Here is an 18,140-nt window from a genome sequence, read left to right as displayed (position 1 = left end):
AAAAAAAATATCATTTCATCATTAGAAAACTTACCAAACTAGTTTCAACGAATTTCCATCTCTCTATCTCTCTGAATGAATGGGTGGTCCACTAATTTCAAGATTTTAATCACATCCCACAGCCTGATGGTCGTCGAAAGTGTAGCCGTTGAGCGCCAGCCCCAAGCGCTGCGAGGACATTTTCTTTTAAGTTCATTCGTTCTCCCGATTAGAATCTCATCACCAGCCTTAACCTTTTGGGATAAACCAGAAAAACGGACCAGATCGAAAGTTGTTGTTGTTGCTACATGGTCTTTATATGGTTGATTTTGTTTTACATTTCAGGGCGACTAAACTGAGACGACAAGAGAAGCGACAATTTATGTGACTTGAATGCTTTTCTTCTTAGTGGTATTAATTAGGTTTAAATATATTAAATATGTGTACACTTTTTATGCTTCCTTTTATTCTTCTTCTTCTTGCATATTCCCATATACGAATGTGAATAAATGTCCATAATTCTGTGATTGGTGTGTGTTTGTAATGTCAAACTCGTTCTTAAGGAGCGAGTGCACGACACCATAAATGATTTCAGGCGAGCGACTGTGTAAAACAAAGAAAATAGTTCCGAAACAAAAAAACAACAACTAGAGAACACTATTCGAAGATCGATGTTGCACTCCTCGTTCATCATCGTCATCATGGGGCTTGCCAAAGAGGGGGGCTCCAAGAAAGGAAAGTCACAGAATCGCCACCGACCGACCTAGCTCTAGGCGTACACTAGACACAGATGGAGGAAATTGTCCGGATAGCTGAGGTGTTCCGAGAGCCACTGCAGCGGGGTGCTCTCCGGGACGCAGATGCCGTGTGATCGGGCCGATACTGGAAAGAAAATTTAAAAGATGGAGAAAAAATGTCGATAGGTACAATGAAGGATATTTATTTAAAAAAAAAAACATTACTAATCAAACACTTCAAATAAATATTTTAAGAGCTGAATCAAATTTTCAATTGAAAAGAACTTCACCGATTTATTTTGTAAAGTGCACCTTTTTAGTTCTAGTCAGTTTAAGGTTATAATTTTCGAAAATTTCAACCGGCTCCGTGGCTTAATGGTTGCGGCTTCTGCCTCGAAAGCAGAAGGTTCAGGGATCAAATCCCGGTCGGTTCCCTTGAAATTTGGAATCAGGAATTGAACTTTGAATATGAACAAAAAACCTTTAAGAATCAGGTGGGATTTGAACTCACACCTTTGGATTGATGGTCTGGACGCTAACCAGTCGGCCATCATGGAGTTAATGCTCTAGAACTGAATTGATCCGTAGTGGCGAAATAATGTCACAAGGTATAACATATTAAACCATTATATAACTACTAACACCGTCTCAAATCAGCCCAGGGCCATCTCATATACTCATGAACTGGACGAGGGAGTCGTGGATTGCCTGGCCCGAGTCATCTGCATTACCGATCTATGTCTGTACAATTTCAGAAGAAATCGTTAGCCAGAGAAAGGTATTCGCTTCAAAGGTTCTTGAGATATATGGTGGTTACTAACCGAACCGTCTCAGTTGAAATCTCGAGTTTTTTTTGAAAAGGTCCTATAAACAAAATTTTTAATTTTTGCTTTTTGGGTGTTTTTAGAACCGCCTTGAGTCAGGGGTATTCAAAAACACCAAATAAGCAAAAATTGAAAATTTTGTTTATAGGACCTTTTCAAAAAAAACTCGAGAAATATACTGTAGTCATGGCCAAGTCCTGCCAAGACGGGGGTTCAAACACAGACAACAGACGTTTGGGCTTGATTCTTCCCTTGTGTAAATCATTGCAACGGTTTTTTTAGTTGTGGTAATCCGGCGCTGCAGTCGCTTTGCCCTGACACATTGCCCGCTGTCAAAATATTGCTTTCCGCCTACTGTCATTTTCGTACTGCCATAAGATTTGTTGGTTATCAACGTTTGTAATCGTTTGTTTTGGATGAAAAGTTTATTTCATCTGATTTCAGCAAAATCTCTCGCACTTGCAGCTTGCACTGAATATCCGGTGGGGGAAACTGACACGCCGGGAGGAACATTCGCGATTTAAGGGTTTAAGTGATCATGGTAGCTGGTTTGTCGGTTCCGGAATGCGGCCATTTGGGGCCATGACGTTCACGGGGATGGCCGCAATAGCAGCTCTTGCTGACTGCGCCGATAACGTCCAGACTTTATCGTGTCATAACTTGCTCTCCTTCTTCGACAGTTCCGGATTGTTTCGTGTCTGGTTCCGGATCTTTTCTCCTCCCAGAAACGCTTGCCCATGAGCTCCTCCCGACTTCCACCGGGTCTCCTCCTCCTTTTCACTCTCCTCTATTGGTTTTGTTTATAAACACAACCAGCAAGAATTTGACAGCCTTAAGCGCGGCCTTGGTGCTGTGTTAAAAAAAGCATCAGGCTAGAATATTTTTACAAATATCGATAATAATGGAAAAAATAATTCAGTGTGCTCGTAAATTGCTTGAATTAATAATTAAAGTAGATTTACTTAAGCATAAAAACGTAATGTTTAGCTATTTACAATTTTGTTCGAAAAATTAAGATAATAATGTTTTTAATCATATCTGGGTGATGCATTTTCAAACACACCTTTTCAGAAAACCATCATGGCTGCTTTAGAGAGTGGCAATAGGCTAAAAGATGGCGCTAGTAGATTAGCAGGAGCGGCAGCCATGTTTTTACACACGATTTTCAAATTATTTTGTTCTAGCCGCTACGTCTGTTGTCTGTGGTTCAAATACATACATACATACATACATACATAATTTTCGAAAATTTCAACGAAAATACTTTAGCAATTACTCTGAATCAATTCTGTGTGCTTATGGATTTTTCAAACTAAGCAGTATTTTTTTTGTTTAGATTAAGCTTTCAAAATAAAAATCTTTTTGTGTTTGCTTAAATTTTCAAAAAATATCTTCCTAGTTAGTGATGAGATAATTTTAAGTATGTTAAAAACCATGATTTCGGCCCATCAGGCCTTAAAGGGTTATATATAGAGCTCTGCAGCGAAGAAAAACTCTAAATTATACAAAAGTATTTTTTTATGCAATTCGGTGAAAATTCTATTCGGCATAACGACGTCCGAAAAAAATGTACCTGATCTGAAAATTGGACATTAAGTCTCACAAAGAATTCGTATCAATGAAATTGAGTCATTTTGAACGTCACCTAACTAGCCTACGGTTTTCAACTGACGATATCTCGAAAATATTAGTTATATAAATTTTCAAAATAAGAAAAATAGCTTCTGTGAAGTTTCCTGCTCCCTTCTGTAAAAATAATTTCAAAATTTTCAAATTTAGCATAAAATATGAATTGACACAAATGATCGGTTTTGAACCTTTCCAAACAATTTCAAATTTTTAAATTATTTTTTAAGGATATAGCACAAAATTTAACCAAATTCTAATTTTTAACATTGAAAATAGAACCAATAAATTTGTATCGTCAGTTAAAGATTACAGGCTAATTATGTGCCATCACAAAACACTCAGTTTCATAGATTTGGATTATTTGTGAGGCTGTATCTCAAAAACTTATTGTTCGATTTTCAACTGATTCCACTAGTAAGAAACTGTGTACCCAAATTTAAAAAAAATAAAGAATTGTCTCAAAAAATGTGTTTCCATTGAAAAAAATCCAGTTTAAAATACACCATAAGCAATCATGCTGATCCACTTCAATAAATAATAAACATTGCTTAAAAATAAAACACAAATTATGCACTAATAATTTGCCAAGTTAAAGCTATTTTAAATAAAAAAAAATTAAACGTCCATCAAATATGTAACAGCTAAAAATTCAAGTTAGGCCAAAAATTTTAGTTAAAATATTTCAAAATATCTAAAATTAAAAAAAAACTGTTTTAAAAATGTTGTTATGCGATTTTGATCACTGCATAGCACTCTTTAGCATTTAAAATTTTGAATAGAAAAAAATTGAATTTGGAGAAATAGTTTGCAAATGCTTAAACAGATGCAAATATTAAAACCAAAAGTGAAAATCAATAGCTAGTCTGAACAACAACTTTTTCATCTCATTTTGAGACAACAAAATGTTGTACTGCCAAAACACATTAGAAATGTATAGTATAACCAAATAATCTTTTATTTTAAGCAAAACAAAAAACAATAAAAACTTAAGCCAGCTGCAACATTGTTGTGTTCATCCCTCGTCAAACAAAACAAATCCTTAAAAAAAAAATTGCATTCCACAAGTGATCCCCGCGCAAAGATTGGCAACTTCCTTTTCAATCATCTCGGCGCAAAACCCTGCCTTAATCGCCCCTGCAAAAACCACTGAAATTCGGCCTCAAAAATCCACCGAGCACCGATCTCAAGCCATCAAAACAAACCGTCAAAATAAACTATAATAAAAACGGATTTCTTGGGGCCGATGGCGGCGGTTTCCCGAATCTCCTCCCCGCCCCGTCGAGGCCGCGATTTGACACCATCCGAAAAAATAAAGAACCCGAAAACGCCGACCACGAAATAACTAATTAGGAATTTCGTGGAACCCATTGTTGGACGAGTTTGAATTGATGCGCACCTTCTGTGCGAAAACTTTTATTTGTTTTTATCTCATATTTAAATTTTCCGTGTACCTTACGTCAAACGAAATAAAAAAACAGAGTTCAGCGTGTAACCGAAAAAGTCAGACGCGCGGTTTTTTACTCGATCCGTGCTCCGGAAGAAAAATCGGGAAAAAGGCCGCGGAAAATACAGTCCACTCGACGGAAACGGGAATCATTGTGGTCCTACACGAGCCGGATGCTGGAGTAGTGTTCCGGAAGTGAATTTGACGGATTTTCGACGGAAAAGCCGATTGCGATCACGGTCGACGTGTTCGTGTATGCGCGTGTGTGTGACGTCGAGGGCGTAGCACCCACGCCGTGAAAAGTGCGCGATCCGACAGCCAGTGCTGGTGGAAAACCGGGGAAGTGCCCCGGAAGATCGGAAAAAGGTTCCGAAAGACTGGACAAAGGGTCCGGAAGCGACGGAGAAATCCGATTCGATCGCGCGGCCGACGTGCCCGCGTGTGAGTGTGTTTAAGGAGCGTCGAGGCGTAGCCCCATCTAGCGACGGGCATGATGGATGATGTTGAGAACGCCCAAAGGTGGTAGGAAGAAGACGCCAAAGAAGATAAACCCCGCGAAAAGTGACGCTCAGAAGAGCGAAGTGAAAGACTCGACAGAAGTGAAAGTGATTCCGGTGACGCCGATCAGCGAGCAGCTTGAGGAACAGCGGCGGAAGGAGGAAGCTCGAAAGATGGAAGAGCAGCTGAAGGTGCTGATACGGCAGCGGGACGCGGTGGCGGAAAAGCTGGACCGAGTGAAAGTAGCCATCAAGTCGAGCACCGAGCAACCGAACCAGAACTTGAAGAACCTGCACTTCCTGAAGTTGCAGTTGAAGACGGTCGAGGCCTGCTACGGTGAGTTCAATGCGTTCCAGAACCAGATCTACGGATTGGCACTCACTCCGGAGCAGGAGAAGCAGCACCGGGTGTGCTACTTAAAATTCGAGACGCTGCACAACATTTTGACGATTCAGCTAAACGAGTTGATCGAACGACTATCGAAGCCGAGCGTCGCGCTCGTCCCGGCCGCCCCCGCGTGTGCAGTTGTGCCGCAGTACCTGCCGCCGCTCAGTGTGCCCTTGCCGAAGTTCGACGGCACTTACGAGAACTGGTTCTCGTTCAAGTGCATGTTCAAGAGCGTGATGGACCGGTACCAGGGTGAGGCTCCATCAATGAAGCTGTACCATCTACGGAACTCGTTGGTCGGCAGGGCGGAAGGCGTGATCGACCAAGACATCATCAACAACAACGATTACGAGGCAGCATGGGCTCTCTTGGTGGAGACCTATGAGGACAAGCGAGTGATAATTGACAAGCATATCCAAGCTTTGTTCAGTCTGCCAAAGATCACTCATGATAAGGCCGATGAATTCCGGAAGCTGATTGACACGTGCGTCAAGCACATCGGAGCGTTGAAACATCTGCAGCTTCCTGTCAACGGGTTGAGCGAGCAGATGCTGGTAAACCTGCTTGCGGCTCGGATGGACAGAGAAACACGAAAGGCGTGGGAATCTGAACAGACAGCGGGCGAACTACCAACGTACGAGGCAACTATGGAGTTCCTGAAGAAGAGTTGCAGAGTTCTGGAGCAGTTGGAGTTGACAAGTGTGTCGGCGAACACTGCCAAGCCGCACAGATCGGTAGCACTGCTGATAGCTGGCGCGAAGAAGTGTTCCACGTGTAACCGGCAACATGACTTGAAAGGGTGCGACCAGTTCAAGACAAAATCCGTGAACGAGAAGTACAGCCACTTGAGGAAATGTGGGTTGTGCTTCAACTGTTTGAAGAAGGGACATCGCGTGGCAGTCTGTACTTCGACGAACACCTGCATGATCTGTGGCAAGCGGCATCACACCATGCTGCACACTGATGGAGTGAAGAAGCAGATGGACGCTTCGATGTCAATGGCGCCAGCTTCGCCGAAGGCAAACGACGAACATCGCGCTCGACCTGCCAGGAAACAGACCCTTCTTTCGACCGCCGTGGTACTTGTCGACGGTGGAAGCGGTGGCCCGCACTTGTGTCGGGCGCTCATAGACTCGGGATCGCAGAACCACTTCGTTACGGAACGATTTGCCGACAAACTGGCGATCAAGAAGATGCACGCCGACTACCAGGTCAGTGGTTTGCATGACAGCAAGACGAGGATCAGCAGCCTGGTTCGAGCGATGGTTAGGTCTCGCGTTGGCGATTTCTCGACCGAGCTGGAGCTGTTAGTCACTCCGAGTATAATTGATGAACTGCCTCCGGAATCGATCGACATCACAAGCTGGAACATACCGCCGAACATCAAGCTGGCCGACCCGGGGTTCAATTCGGCAGGCCAAATCGATATGCTGCTGGGAGCAGAATTGTTTTGGAACCTGATAAAGTCAGGTAGAATCACGCTGGCGGAGAACCTGCCCTCCCTCAGGGAAACTGAGTTGGGATGGGTGGTCGGTGGTGCTTTGAAGCATGCGGCAGAGGTGCGGAATTGAACTACTGGAGCAAGGAAGGTTTGAAATGCCTCCATTTCAACGTGGGGAGGATGTTGGACGAGTTTGAATTGATGCGCACCTTCTGTGCGAAAACTTTTATTTGTTTTTATCTCATATTTAAATTTTCCGTGTACCTTACGTCAAACGAAATAAAAAAACAGAGTTCAGCGTGTAACCGAAAAAGTCAGACGCGCGGTTTTTTACTCGATCCGTGCTCCGGAAGAAAAATCGGGAAAAAGGCCGCGGAAAATACAGTCCACTCGACGGAAACGGGAATCACCCATTTTGTTCTTTCGAGCTCTTGTCAGAAAGTGATCATCTCTCGTCGTTTCGTTTTCTGGTTAAAGAAAAAAAATCTTAAATTATATGTTCATTCTTTCGCGCGCGCTCGTCCGCTTTTGGGTCACGGGTAATATGGGATAACGCCGGTCGTCGTGGCCTGGACCCCCGGATCCCGCGACCCATTTTGGTTGAGGTTATGGTTTTCTGAAGTGAAGGTTACGCCGAGCTATTTTGATGGTTCTTCGGAAATTCCTCGCGTTCTTGAAACCAGAAACAATCTTGATCGTTTTGGCCCTTCAGAGGAGTTTTATTTTTGGGGAATGGCAGGGAATTTGATATGTTCTGATCAGTTTTCGAAGCTGATGATTCACAATTATGATTTTTATGATTGCTCTTTGTTCGGAATCAAACATGAAAACGCAATAAAAGATATTAAAATTCTTAATACAGCATATTTTAAAAATCTTGTTAACAAAATAATGTCTGACCAAAAGTTACCAGGTCATTCAGTAAGTTAGTCAGTCAGTCAATCAGTCATAGACCAATCCGTTGGCAACTGACTTTTTTTTACTTTTTTTTGGCAACTGACAACGGTCTCATTCTGAGAAAGTAATCTTCCCACCTTTCCAAACATGTCACTTTACCCGTGTGCACTAGTTGACATCCATCCCGGTCGAAAAAGTACCACCTCAATGGTTTACTTTTTTTTGTTCCTTTCATCTTCTCAAGTTTGGTGACTCAATGTCTGAAAATATCGTACCAAAAACAGAAGCTACACTACACTACTCATAGCTACCAGAAAGGAGAAGAGGACACGAAATTCAATCAACGTTCGGTCAGCCGAGCAGCGAGATTCTGGGAAAAACGGCACCATCTTCGCGTGCGAAATGCGGACCGGACTGAAACGGGGCAGGATTTTTGAGTGGAAATTGGGTTTGCAGTACCGGTTGTTCTAAATAACAAAAAAAAAACTCAAATATAAAAAAATCAAATCATGGAAAACATATTTTATTTCAAATTTTAGTTTCACATGCTCTACAGTAATGATACTAGAAAAAAAATTTGAAGTATCTATGAATTCAGGAAAAAAATCCACAAATTCAAAATAAGTTTGAAGGCATTAAATTTAAAAAGCAGAAATAAACGTTTAACAATCCACGTTTAGTTCCACTTAATTTTGCCATTCCGAACACAGCAATTTTAAATATTTTTTGTTTGAATTGTGATGTTGAAAATCAATTCCTAATTATATTTTAAAAAATATTTTTTTTTGCTGCAAAAAGTATAAAAAACTAAAAAACAGTTATGGCTTCAACAATTGAATAAAAATGGTTTAAGGTGAAACGGGACGCCAGTTCTTAGACAACTTCTGTTCAATTTATATCAAAATCTGAACTCGACAGATTGATTGCTAGCCGTCCATTTAACGTCTGTAAAAAATTTAACTTGTTTAAGTTACTACGTTTTCTTTAAAGGTGCATCCAAAAACTCGAGCCATCATTGTGTCAATATGGCGCTGATTTTCCGTATCACCTTAACATACATTATACACCTGTCCAGTCGTTTTTTTGCAGAAAGGTTTCCCAACGGTGCTGTACATCAAAAGTTAAAAAAAAATAAAGATAATTTTAAGCGAGCCCAAACCTAGGCCCATTTTTTGATTATTTTTTTAAATTTTCAAAACCGATTTTTTAAGTTACATAATAGGTACAAAATAATGCAACTTTCGAGACAAGAGAAGCATGATATTGGCGATAGAAATTATTGAAAAAATCATGATCTTGGAAAAATATTTTAAATGTACTCTAAAGTATTTGAAAAATCAATTCTAAAAGCAAAATCAAATTTCTACAGTGCTTTATAACTGTCCCATAAGCTATTGTGTTTCATATTTAGAGTTTTTTTTAAAAAAAAAAAGGTCCTATATTGTGTTTCATATGTTTATAGGACCTAAATATGTCTAAATAACGTTACGCGAACTAATTTTTTTGAGTGCATACAAAAACGTCTACTTTAAAACGCTGATAACTTGTCAGGGTTAACTCGGATCGTTTTGCCGTCTTCGACAATGTTGTTTTCAATTCAATTTGTGTTTTTATTAGAATTTCGCAGTTCTGTTCCAGGTTGTTACATTTGCAATTCAGAGATTTGGAGAACCTTTCAACTGAGATCAATTCATAAGCCTTTTTGCAGGGTACCGTAAACTGGGGTGAATCGGGACTACAGTCTGAATAGGGACAGCAGTTTTTAGAGCACTTAAAGCTTTTAAATTTGGAAATGGATGTACACATTTTGTTGGCCTAAGTATGTTCTAACCGAAACCAACCAGAAAAATCAAAATATTGTGCTCCAACATGGTTAAAACTGCTGTCCCAATTCGCCCCATGTGTCCCGATTGACCCCAGTTTACGGTACATATTTCTACGTTTGGATTTTGCTAGCTGCGTGCTCTTTTAGGGAAAATAAATTTTGAGAAAAATCCCTAGATCTATGGACAATGTTGTTTGTCATAAAATTTTACTCAGAATCTCACACTTGACAATGATCCGACACTTTTAACGCCACCTTTCGGTGTAATTTTGACATTTTTGCTTTTCCCCATACATTTTTGCTGGTTTTTCCCATACAAACTTCAACAATATTAAGCAATCTTTCTCAACCGGTGAGGAATTACCCCCTGGGGGGGGGGGGGGGGATTTGGACATTCTTGGGGGGAATGAGAATGCAAAAGAAATTGAATGTCTTCAACGTGTTACCAAAAATTAAATCATTTTCTGATACTTTCTTAGTATTCCTTCATGTTTTCATATGAATCAGAATATTTTTGATCAGTTCTTAAAAATATTTGAAAAAGATTTATTTAAAAAAATATGGATTATTTTTGCAGTTTGTCCATCATGACCATTTTCATTAATTGGTGTTTTTGCTGTCGTTTTAATCTTAGCTGTTCTTTAAAATACATTGGAAATATTGTTTGATTTTCTTTTAGAATTTTGGTGAGGTTTATGCTAAATAATAAAACAAAATTTCTTGTAATAATAAAACTGAAAGTTTTAATTTTTATTGACAAACAGTTCTTCAATTGAAAATAAAAATTCAAAAAAAAATATCTTCACAATAATTTATGTAAGATTGAATTCTGTCAGGCTTAAAAATAATTTTGTAATATAATATATGTTTTTTGTTGTTGTGCTCTTTCTATCATTAACAAAGGCTTTTTTATTCCTAAAGATATAAGAATAATTTTTTTTTTGCGTTCAGCTTTTTTTTAAAGCTCTATGTCTTTAATTTTTTTTAAACAAAAGTTTTGAAATCATTTTTGATTAAATAAAAAAAATGAAAAGAACAAAAATAGTTCAGTTTATTTCGCAATCACAAATTCAAAATGTTTGTATGATTCGTTTACTCATGATTTTAAAACATCAATCTTAAATAATCCTTTATGTTTCAACAGACGATATCCTGGCAAAAATTTCAGATTTTCAAATTTATGTTTTCAACCTTTTTAAAATTTTTGGCTTTATTTTCTATTTTTGTATATCTTTTTATTCGAGAAATTGAAAAAAAAATCATTAAAATTAAATTTTAGCATTGAAAATGTTAAAAATATGCCGAGCTGTAGTCAATTGAAAAATTAAGGTTAAAAGACATTTTTATTCAAATTTCAATTCTTTCCAAATTTTAAAGCCAACAAATGAAAATTAAAGAGAAAGTCAGTTTTAAGCATCAATTTATTAAGAAACGGACAAACATGGCAGCGAACCAACGATGCAAAAATCCTTCTTTGGACATAGCGAAGTACTTTTTTCTGTAGAATCAAAAAGAACGTATATGAAAAAGAATAGAATCGGCCGAGTTTGTATAAAATTGATCTTTAGGAAAAAAATATAAAACAATTGATTTTTTCTCAATTATTGGAAATGATTTATTATATAATTTTATTACACATGGCCGTTGCAAATATTCTACGGTCAAAGCTTGAAATTATTTTTTTGCAATTCCGTCGTGAAACTACTTACTTTTCCTGTCATTCTTGAACGACGAAATAGCCTACTTTTCTGTACCAAAAATAACAGAATCGAATAGCAACACTTTTCAAAATAAATGCTGAAAAGTTCTACTTTTCAGCACTGAAATGGATGCTGAAAAGTTGAACTTTTCAGCACTTTTTTCGAAAAGTAACACTTTTCAATTTTTTTTTTTGATTTAAACGATTTATTGACAAAATACATGAAAATTCGACTTAAAATTTCACTCAATGGGTGTTTTTCGAAATTGCAAAAAATGTTGTATGGAACTCGTTGCAAAACTTGATTTTTTCAGCACTCGTCGTATTTATCCAACTCGGTGAACCTCGTTGGATAAATGTACGACTCGTGCTGAAAAAATCCTCTTTTTGCAACTTGTTGCATAAACTACTATTTTTAACAATTTGCCAAAACATGTCCCAAAAACCCTACCTCCATCTCAAACATCAAACACATCGTTTCGACTCGACAACGGGGTGTCGCTCTTTTAGTTGCTTCTTTCATACGTGAAATTATGAATAATTATCTTTCGCCAGTCAGTAGCGCTCTTGCTTGCTTGGGCCAAGTCGCGTCCATCATCATCTTTGGTCTTCTTCGAGCGTCAGAAGCCAAACACTTTTCTCGAAAGTCGTCGCCGTGTTGCCACGCAGTCTGGTCCGATCCGGGGGTTTGGTCAGGAAGGTGAATGTGACTGAAGGGGAGGGGAAGCGAAAAGGGAGAAAATCGGACAAGTTAACGACCTCGGCCGGCCGGGACGACGGCGACGACGGTGGCAGCAGATCTTGGGACCAAGATTATGAACTACACGACGGCCATTACGATCTAGCGAGAGCGAGAGCAAGAAATGATTGATTTCGACAAAACGCGACACACCGCCGCGTGACGCGACTGATTTGCTGTTAATTGTAGCAATTTTCGAGATTCTTCGAACCGCTCTGATTTTTACGACATTTTAATGCTCGAGGTATTTATCATCAGGGGGTCGTTATTTTTGGTCTTTCCTTTAGATGTCAAACACTTCTTAAGTCTCAAGCTTAAGTTAATGTCATTTTCTCACACCTTGTCACCTTCTCCCTCAAGAAGAAAAAAAAACGACCAAAGCAGGCCGTGGTCAGATCAAAAGTGTGCGGAACGAATTTATTAACGACAGCCCGGCGTGTGTTTTGACATGACACCACACATCCAGTAGGCTGTGTAGCTCTTACGACCCAACTAAAAGTCTTTTTCATAATCTCATTAAAGTCGTGCTACCGAACTGCTGCAACCTTGCACATTTGACCAATTGACTCAATTATCGAGGCGTGAGTAACCCACCACCACCGCGCGCTGACCAATCTCACCGCAGGGAGCCTTAAAAATAAATTCGCGAAACCCCCGATCGAAGGAGGCTCGTCGTCGTTGTGGTCACCTGGGCACCAATTACGTTCGAGCATCTAGTAGCCAAATCTGAGCCAGTTGGGACCAGATTCAAAGAGGGGAGGACAACAACAAAAAAGTTACGTCCACGTGCTTAAAATAGAGCATCTTGTGGTTAACCTGAATTTAAATCGCGTCAATTAATTTCAACAAAAGTTGGCAGAAGGTGGTGTTCGGTGATTGTCAGTTTCGCACTTTTTTGTATGGTTACATTTTAGGTTGAAAAAATTGTAATCGACCGTAGATTAAATCAAACAGATTCATTGACATGCCAAAAATAAAATAAGGCACCAAAGTGTCGCTATTTTAAATCCAGCAAACGAGCCTTTTTTATACAAGTAATTCCGAAGTAACTTTGCAAAAGGCCAAAACCTTGAATCTAATCAATCAGTAGAGAAAAGTAGAACTTTTCAGCACTTGTTTTTAAAAGTAATACTTTTTATGCTGTATGTCGTTGCAAAACTTGATTTTTTTTTCGGCACTCGTCGTATTTATCCAACTCGGTGAACCTAGTTTGTCAAGTGTACGACACGTGCTGAATCATCTTTTAGCAACTTGTTGCATAATAGTAGTTTATGCAACAAGTTGCAAAAAGAGGATTTTTTCAGCACGAGTCGTACATTTATCCAACGAGGTTCACCGAGTTGGATAAATACGAAGAGTGCCGAAAAAATCTAGTTTTGCAACGAGTTCCATACAACATTTTTTGCAATTCCGAAAAACACCCATTGAGTAAAATTTTAAGTCAAATTTTCATGTGTTTTGTCAATAAATTGTTTTATTCAATAAAAATGTTGAAAAGTGTTACTTTTCGAAACAAGTGCTGAAAAGTTCAACTTTTCAGCACCCATTTCAGTGCTGAAAAGTAGAACTTTTCAGCATTTATTTTGAAAAGTGTTGCTATTCGATTCTGTTATTTTTGGTACAGAAAAGTAGGCTATTTCGTCGTTCAAGAATGACAGGAAAAGTAAGTAGTTTCACGACGGAATTGCAAAAACTACTATTTCAGAACTGTTATTTTTGGCGATGACAAGTAGGCCATTTCGTCACTATTGAATGACACCAAAAGCAAATAAAGGAACTGCATTTTTTTTTCAGCACTAGTCCACTTTATACAACGAGGTTAACCAAGTTGGATAAGTACGAAGAGTGCAGAAAAAATCAAGCTATGCAACGAGTTTGATAACCCTTTGTTGCAATTTCAGGAAAAACCCTTTGAATTTGATTTTTTCAGTGAAACGTTTGCGTCCCTGCTGGAATGTTATTCACCATCAAAACAAGTGTTAAACTCGAATGAGTATCGAATGGTACAGTCCAGGCTGGATTATCCGAAGGCCTTGAAAAAAAATCACTTCGGATAATCAAATCATCGGATAATTAAACCACAATTTATTTTTTTTGTTTGGCTTATTTTTGATTGTCGAGCTTAAATAGTGCTTAAGGAGTTACATACATGTAATTCGGCACAAATGAGCACACACTTCAACTTTATTTCAAATCTTTTTTCAGGGCAAAATGTATTTTTTTATCCATTAACGAAACAAATTTCAAAATATTTGGTTGTATCATTGCCGAGACATAGCTATTTGAAGTTAGTAGTTTCAAAAAACGGGGACCACTATATCTCAACACTGGCTTGACCAAATCGGCTCAAAATTTTGGTGAAGACTCGATAAACCGTTAAAAATGGCGGCCAAAATGGCGGCGATGATATACAAAAAAATCAATTTAACAAATCAAATTTGTTCAAAATGAGCTCGTAGAACTCGAATTTGATTTTAAAAGTAAGTAAATAAAAGCATTTTTTTTGTGAGCAATTCCAGCCCAAAACAGTAAATTTTTGGTACTTTTTTCTCGACCCTAGGCATATATAAGCCATTTTTGTGTATACGGAGCCAGTTACATTCGATACTGACATTTGAGAAGGGCGTTAGTGTTTTAAATATTTTTGTATTTCGTATTTTAAATATTGCTGTATCTCGAAGCCGTTGCATCATATCAAAAAGTGGTCAAAGACAAACTTGTAGGAAATTTGACGGGCTTTCCGAAAAAAATACACTGAAAGAAAAAAATACTCCACTTTTATGAGATTTTTTAATTTTTAAGTTTAAAAGTCAAATTTAAAGGTGAGCCCACGATTTATTTTCGTTCAAATTTTTTATGAAAATAGCCTAAGATGTTACAAAAAGACTCACGAAAAATGCAGGATGGAGCAACTCACCTAAAAAAATACAAAAATCATTTACTGAAACTGTTTTTTTGAAAAGTGCTCTAAACGTCAAAATTTTCAAAAACCAAAAACGGGAATCGATTCTCCAGACAATTTTACATAAAAGTCTTCATATTGACCATTGTCCTAAGTCTAGTCCTTGTGAAGTTACAGCGGTTTTAGAAATAAAAATGTTGAAAAAATAGGTTTTTTGGTGATTTTTCGCAATTTCTATATGACTAACTTGATTTTTCAGTCTCGAAAATATTTATACCGGAAAGCTCGTCCAATTTCCCATAAGTTTGTCTTTGACCACATTTCAATTGGATGTACGGGCTTACAGATATAAGCTAATTTACTATCCAGGTTACTATACTACACTGAAAAAATATTATGTTTTCAGTTATGAGCAATGTAATTAGCTTATATCTGTAAGCCCATACATCCAATTGAAATGTGGTCAAAGACAAACTTATGGGAAATTGGACGAGCTTTCCGGTAAAAATATTTTCGAGACTGTAAAATCAAGTCAGTCAAGTTTAGAGCACTTTTCAAAAAAACAGTTTCAGTAAATGATTTTTGTATTTTTTTAGGTGAGTTGCTCCATCCTGCATTTTTCGTGAGTCTTTTTGTACAATCTTAGGCTATTTTCACAAAAATTTTGAACGAAAAAAAATCGTGGGCTCACCATCAAATTTGACTTTTTAACTTAAAAATCAAAAAATCTCATAAAAGTGGAGTGTTTTTTTTCTTTCAGTGTATTTTTTTCGGAAAGCCCGTCAAATTTCCTACAAGTTTGTCTTTGACCACTTTTTGATACGATGCAACGGCTTCGAGATACAGCAATATTTAAATTACGAAATACAAAAATATTTCTCGGGTGAGTTTTCAAAAAGCCGTAAGAGCCACCGCGACCTCTGACACTAATTTTCGTTTTTCTCGAAAATGAAACTAAATTTCATTTATTTTAAGTTTGGGGCACTTGAAGGACGTGTAGATGAACAATCTCGAGCATTTTTGATTTTGGTTTTTCGTAAGTAGATGGAGTACCGATGCAAAAAGGACTTTGTTTACCAATGGCTCTTGCGGCTTTTTGAAAATTAATCCGAGATTTAAAACACTTACGCCCTTCTCAAATGTCATTATCGAGTGTAACTGGCTCCATATACACAAAAATGGCTTATATATGCCTAGGATAACATGTCTGCAAAGTTTCATTGAAATCGGAGAGGGTCGGGTACAACCGATTCCCTATTTGACATGGAATTGCTCTTGTTCATGATTCGATTATCCGGATAAGGGACCATCCATAAACCACGTGGACACTTTTTTGGGAATCTTTTACCCCCCCCCCCCTTCGTGGACAATTGTCCATACAAAAAAAAATATTTTTTGTATGGATCGTGGACAATCGCCATACCCCCCCCCCCCCCTAAAGTGTCCACGTGGTTTATGGATGGTCCCTAATCGAACTTCGTACAATGGAGGTCTCAGCTAATCGAGTCTGGACTGTATTACTTTTTGATACAAGTGCCTAATAGTTTTCTTAAGTACAAAACTTAAAAATAAATTTGTGTTGACCTGATAAAATAAAAACCATCATATTTTTTTAGCCTTGTATGCTTCGCTCGGTAGGTGATTTACATTAAATTAGAACAATTATAAGAAGGTTTCCCCGTTTTCAGTTATTTTCAGTTCGTTTTACGAATAATTAACTGATATAATTTGTGCCTTAAAAAATGTGTACAGGTGTGCATAAATTATGAAAAGATTTCATGTAATTTACTGATTCAAAACAAAACATAAGCATCCCCCAACAAGTAGCAAAACCAGAAATCGATTAGAAATATTGCACTTAACGCGTTTTCAGCAAATTACCACCCCCCTCATATGTATGCAAACAGAGTTTTTATTTTCTGCCGAAGACCCCGCCCAAAATATTGACCACAACCCCGAAAAAAGAGAGCTTCTTCGCACGCGTCGTCGTGTGTGTTTCACTATTTGCATACAATTTGGCCGGATTTCGTTTCGTCCAATCGCGCGCGCAAATTTGTTTATGGCTTAAGCTTAAGTTACCCCACCTCGAGAAAGATCCCCACCCCGGATGCACAAACACACACACACACATGGTTGTGCACAAATTTACACACTAATTGATGGGTGGTGGTAAACTTTTGCCTCTTCTCTGCCTATTGTTGACAGTAAATCACCTCACGTAGAGAAACTCATTAATTAAAGCGTATTTTTTGGGGTGTTCCTTTTCGCTTTATTTGACCACGCCAATTTATTTAAGGGGAGTGAGGCCTTGGGGGTATCGATTAATTTATTGTATTGTTGTCTTTGCGGATTAAGGTTAACCACAACCCTGATGGCTACTGTAAAATGTTCAAATTTATGGGATTGTTTCCGTATGAAAATGCCTTCAGTTTCAAAATATTTGAGGAATTGAGCTTATTTAGCATGCCATGCAGTTTCGGGCAATGTTCGAGATCGATTCTTCTAGTACATCCAAGTAACCGTACCGTTGACGTGCGCGCGATGACACTTCTTAGTACCTACAACTAAAAATAACGTCCTCCCCCGCCTCCTGTGACCAACGTCAAACGAGCGCGCGCGCGAGCGATCCCGTCAAGAAGTCACATTGTCTACCGTAGTGTGCAAGTCATCACGGCCTGCTACTTTTGGTATTTTTCCCCTGCTGAAGATTCTGTCAAGGGTTTTTCCGCTTTTGGCGCTCTGGCAACAACCGCCGGTGCAGCGCCGCCGTGTTTAGGGGCACGTCTTCTTCAAAGAGCTGCAGCAGGCCTTAAAAATAGACCAAAGTCTGCAGTTTACATCAGGTGCCTCACAGTTGGCACTCTCGTGGCAGCGGTGCATCTGACTCGAGGTTGTTATGTGTGTGATGTTGTCATGGCAATTTTGGGGAGAGGCGGTGCTTTTGTTCTGGTCGTCGCGCATCCCTGGGCTGCAGCGCTAGGTTACTAGGTTATGTAAAAGTGGGTGAGTCAGTAACCTTGCCTGATAGAACACGGTTGAGCAAAAGGTTTGGTTAAACAAGATTAAGGTGAAACGAGACGCCAGTTCTTGGTCAACTTCTGGCCAACTTAAATCAATTTCTGAACTCGAAAGATTGACA

General features: G+C 38.6%; 2 protein-coding genes across 2 annotated transcripts in view; one reads left to right on the top strand and one right to left on the bottom strand.

The window, feature by feature from the left end:
* Positions 1–270: 270 nt before the first annotated feature.
* The window catches only part of LOC120418589 (autophagy protein 5), a 33,359-nt gene continuing 15,489 nt past the window's right edge, over positions 271–18,140 (bottom strand). The window contains exon 6 of the mRNA XM_039581036.2: positions 271–861. Within this exon, the coding sequence (XP_039436970.1) occupies positions 749–861 (113 nt within the window). The 3' untranslated portion in view covers positions 271–748. The remainder of the gene's footprint in view (positions 862–18,140) is intronic.
* Positions 1,463–18,140, top strand: part of LOC120418575 (protein TIS11-like) — a 185,901-nt gene continuing 169,223 nt past the window's right edge. The window contains exon 1 of the mRNA XM_052708087.1: positions 1,463–1,481. The gene's annotated coding sequence lies outside the window, so the exon portion shown is untranslated. The remainder of the gene's footprint in view (positions 1,482–18,140) is intronic.

Source organism: Culex pipiens, chromosome 2, assembly GCF_016801865.2.
Source record: "Culex pipiens pallens isolate TS chromosome 2, TS_CPP_V2, whole genome shotgun sequence".
In the NCBI taxonomy this organism is placed as follows: domain Eukaryota; kingdom Metazoa; phylum Arthropoda; class Insecta; order Diptera; family Culicidae; genus Culex; species Culex pipiens.
Note: the sequence above shows the minus strand (reverse complement) of the source record. Positions and strands in the feature narration are given on the sequence as shown.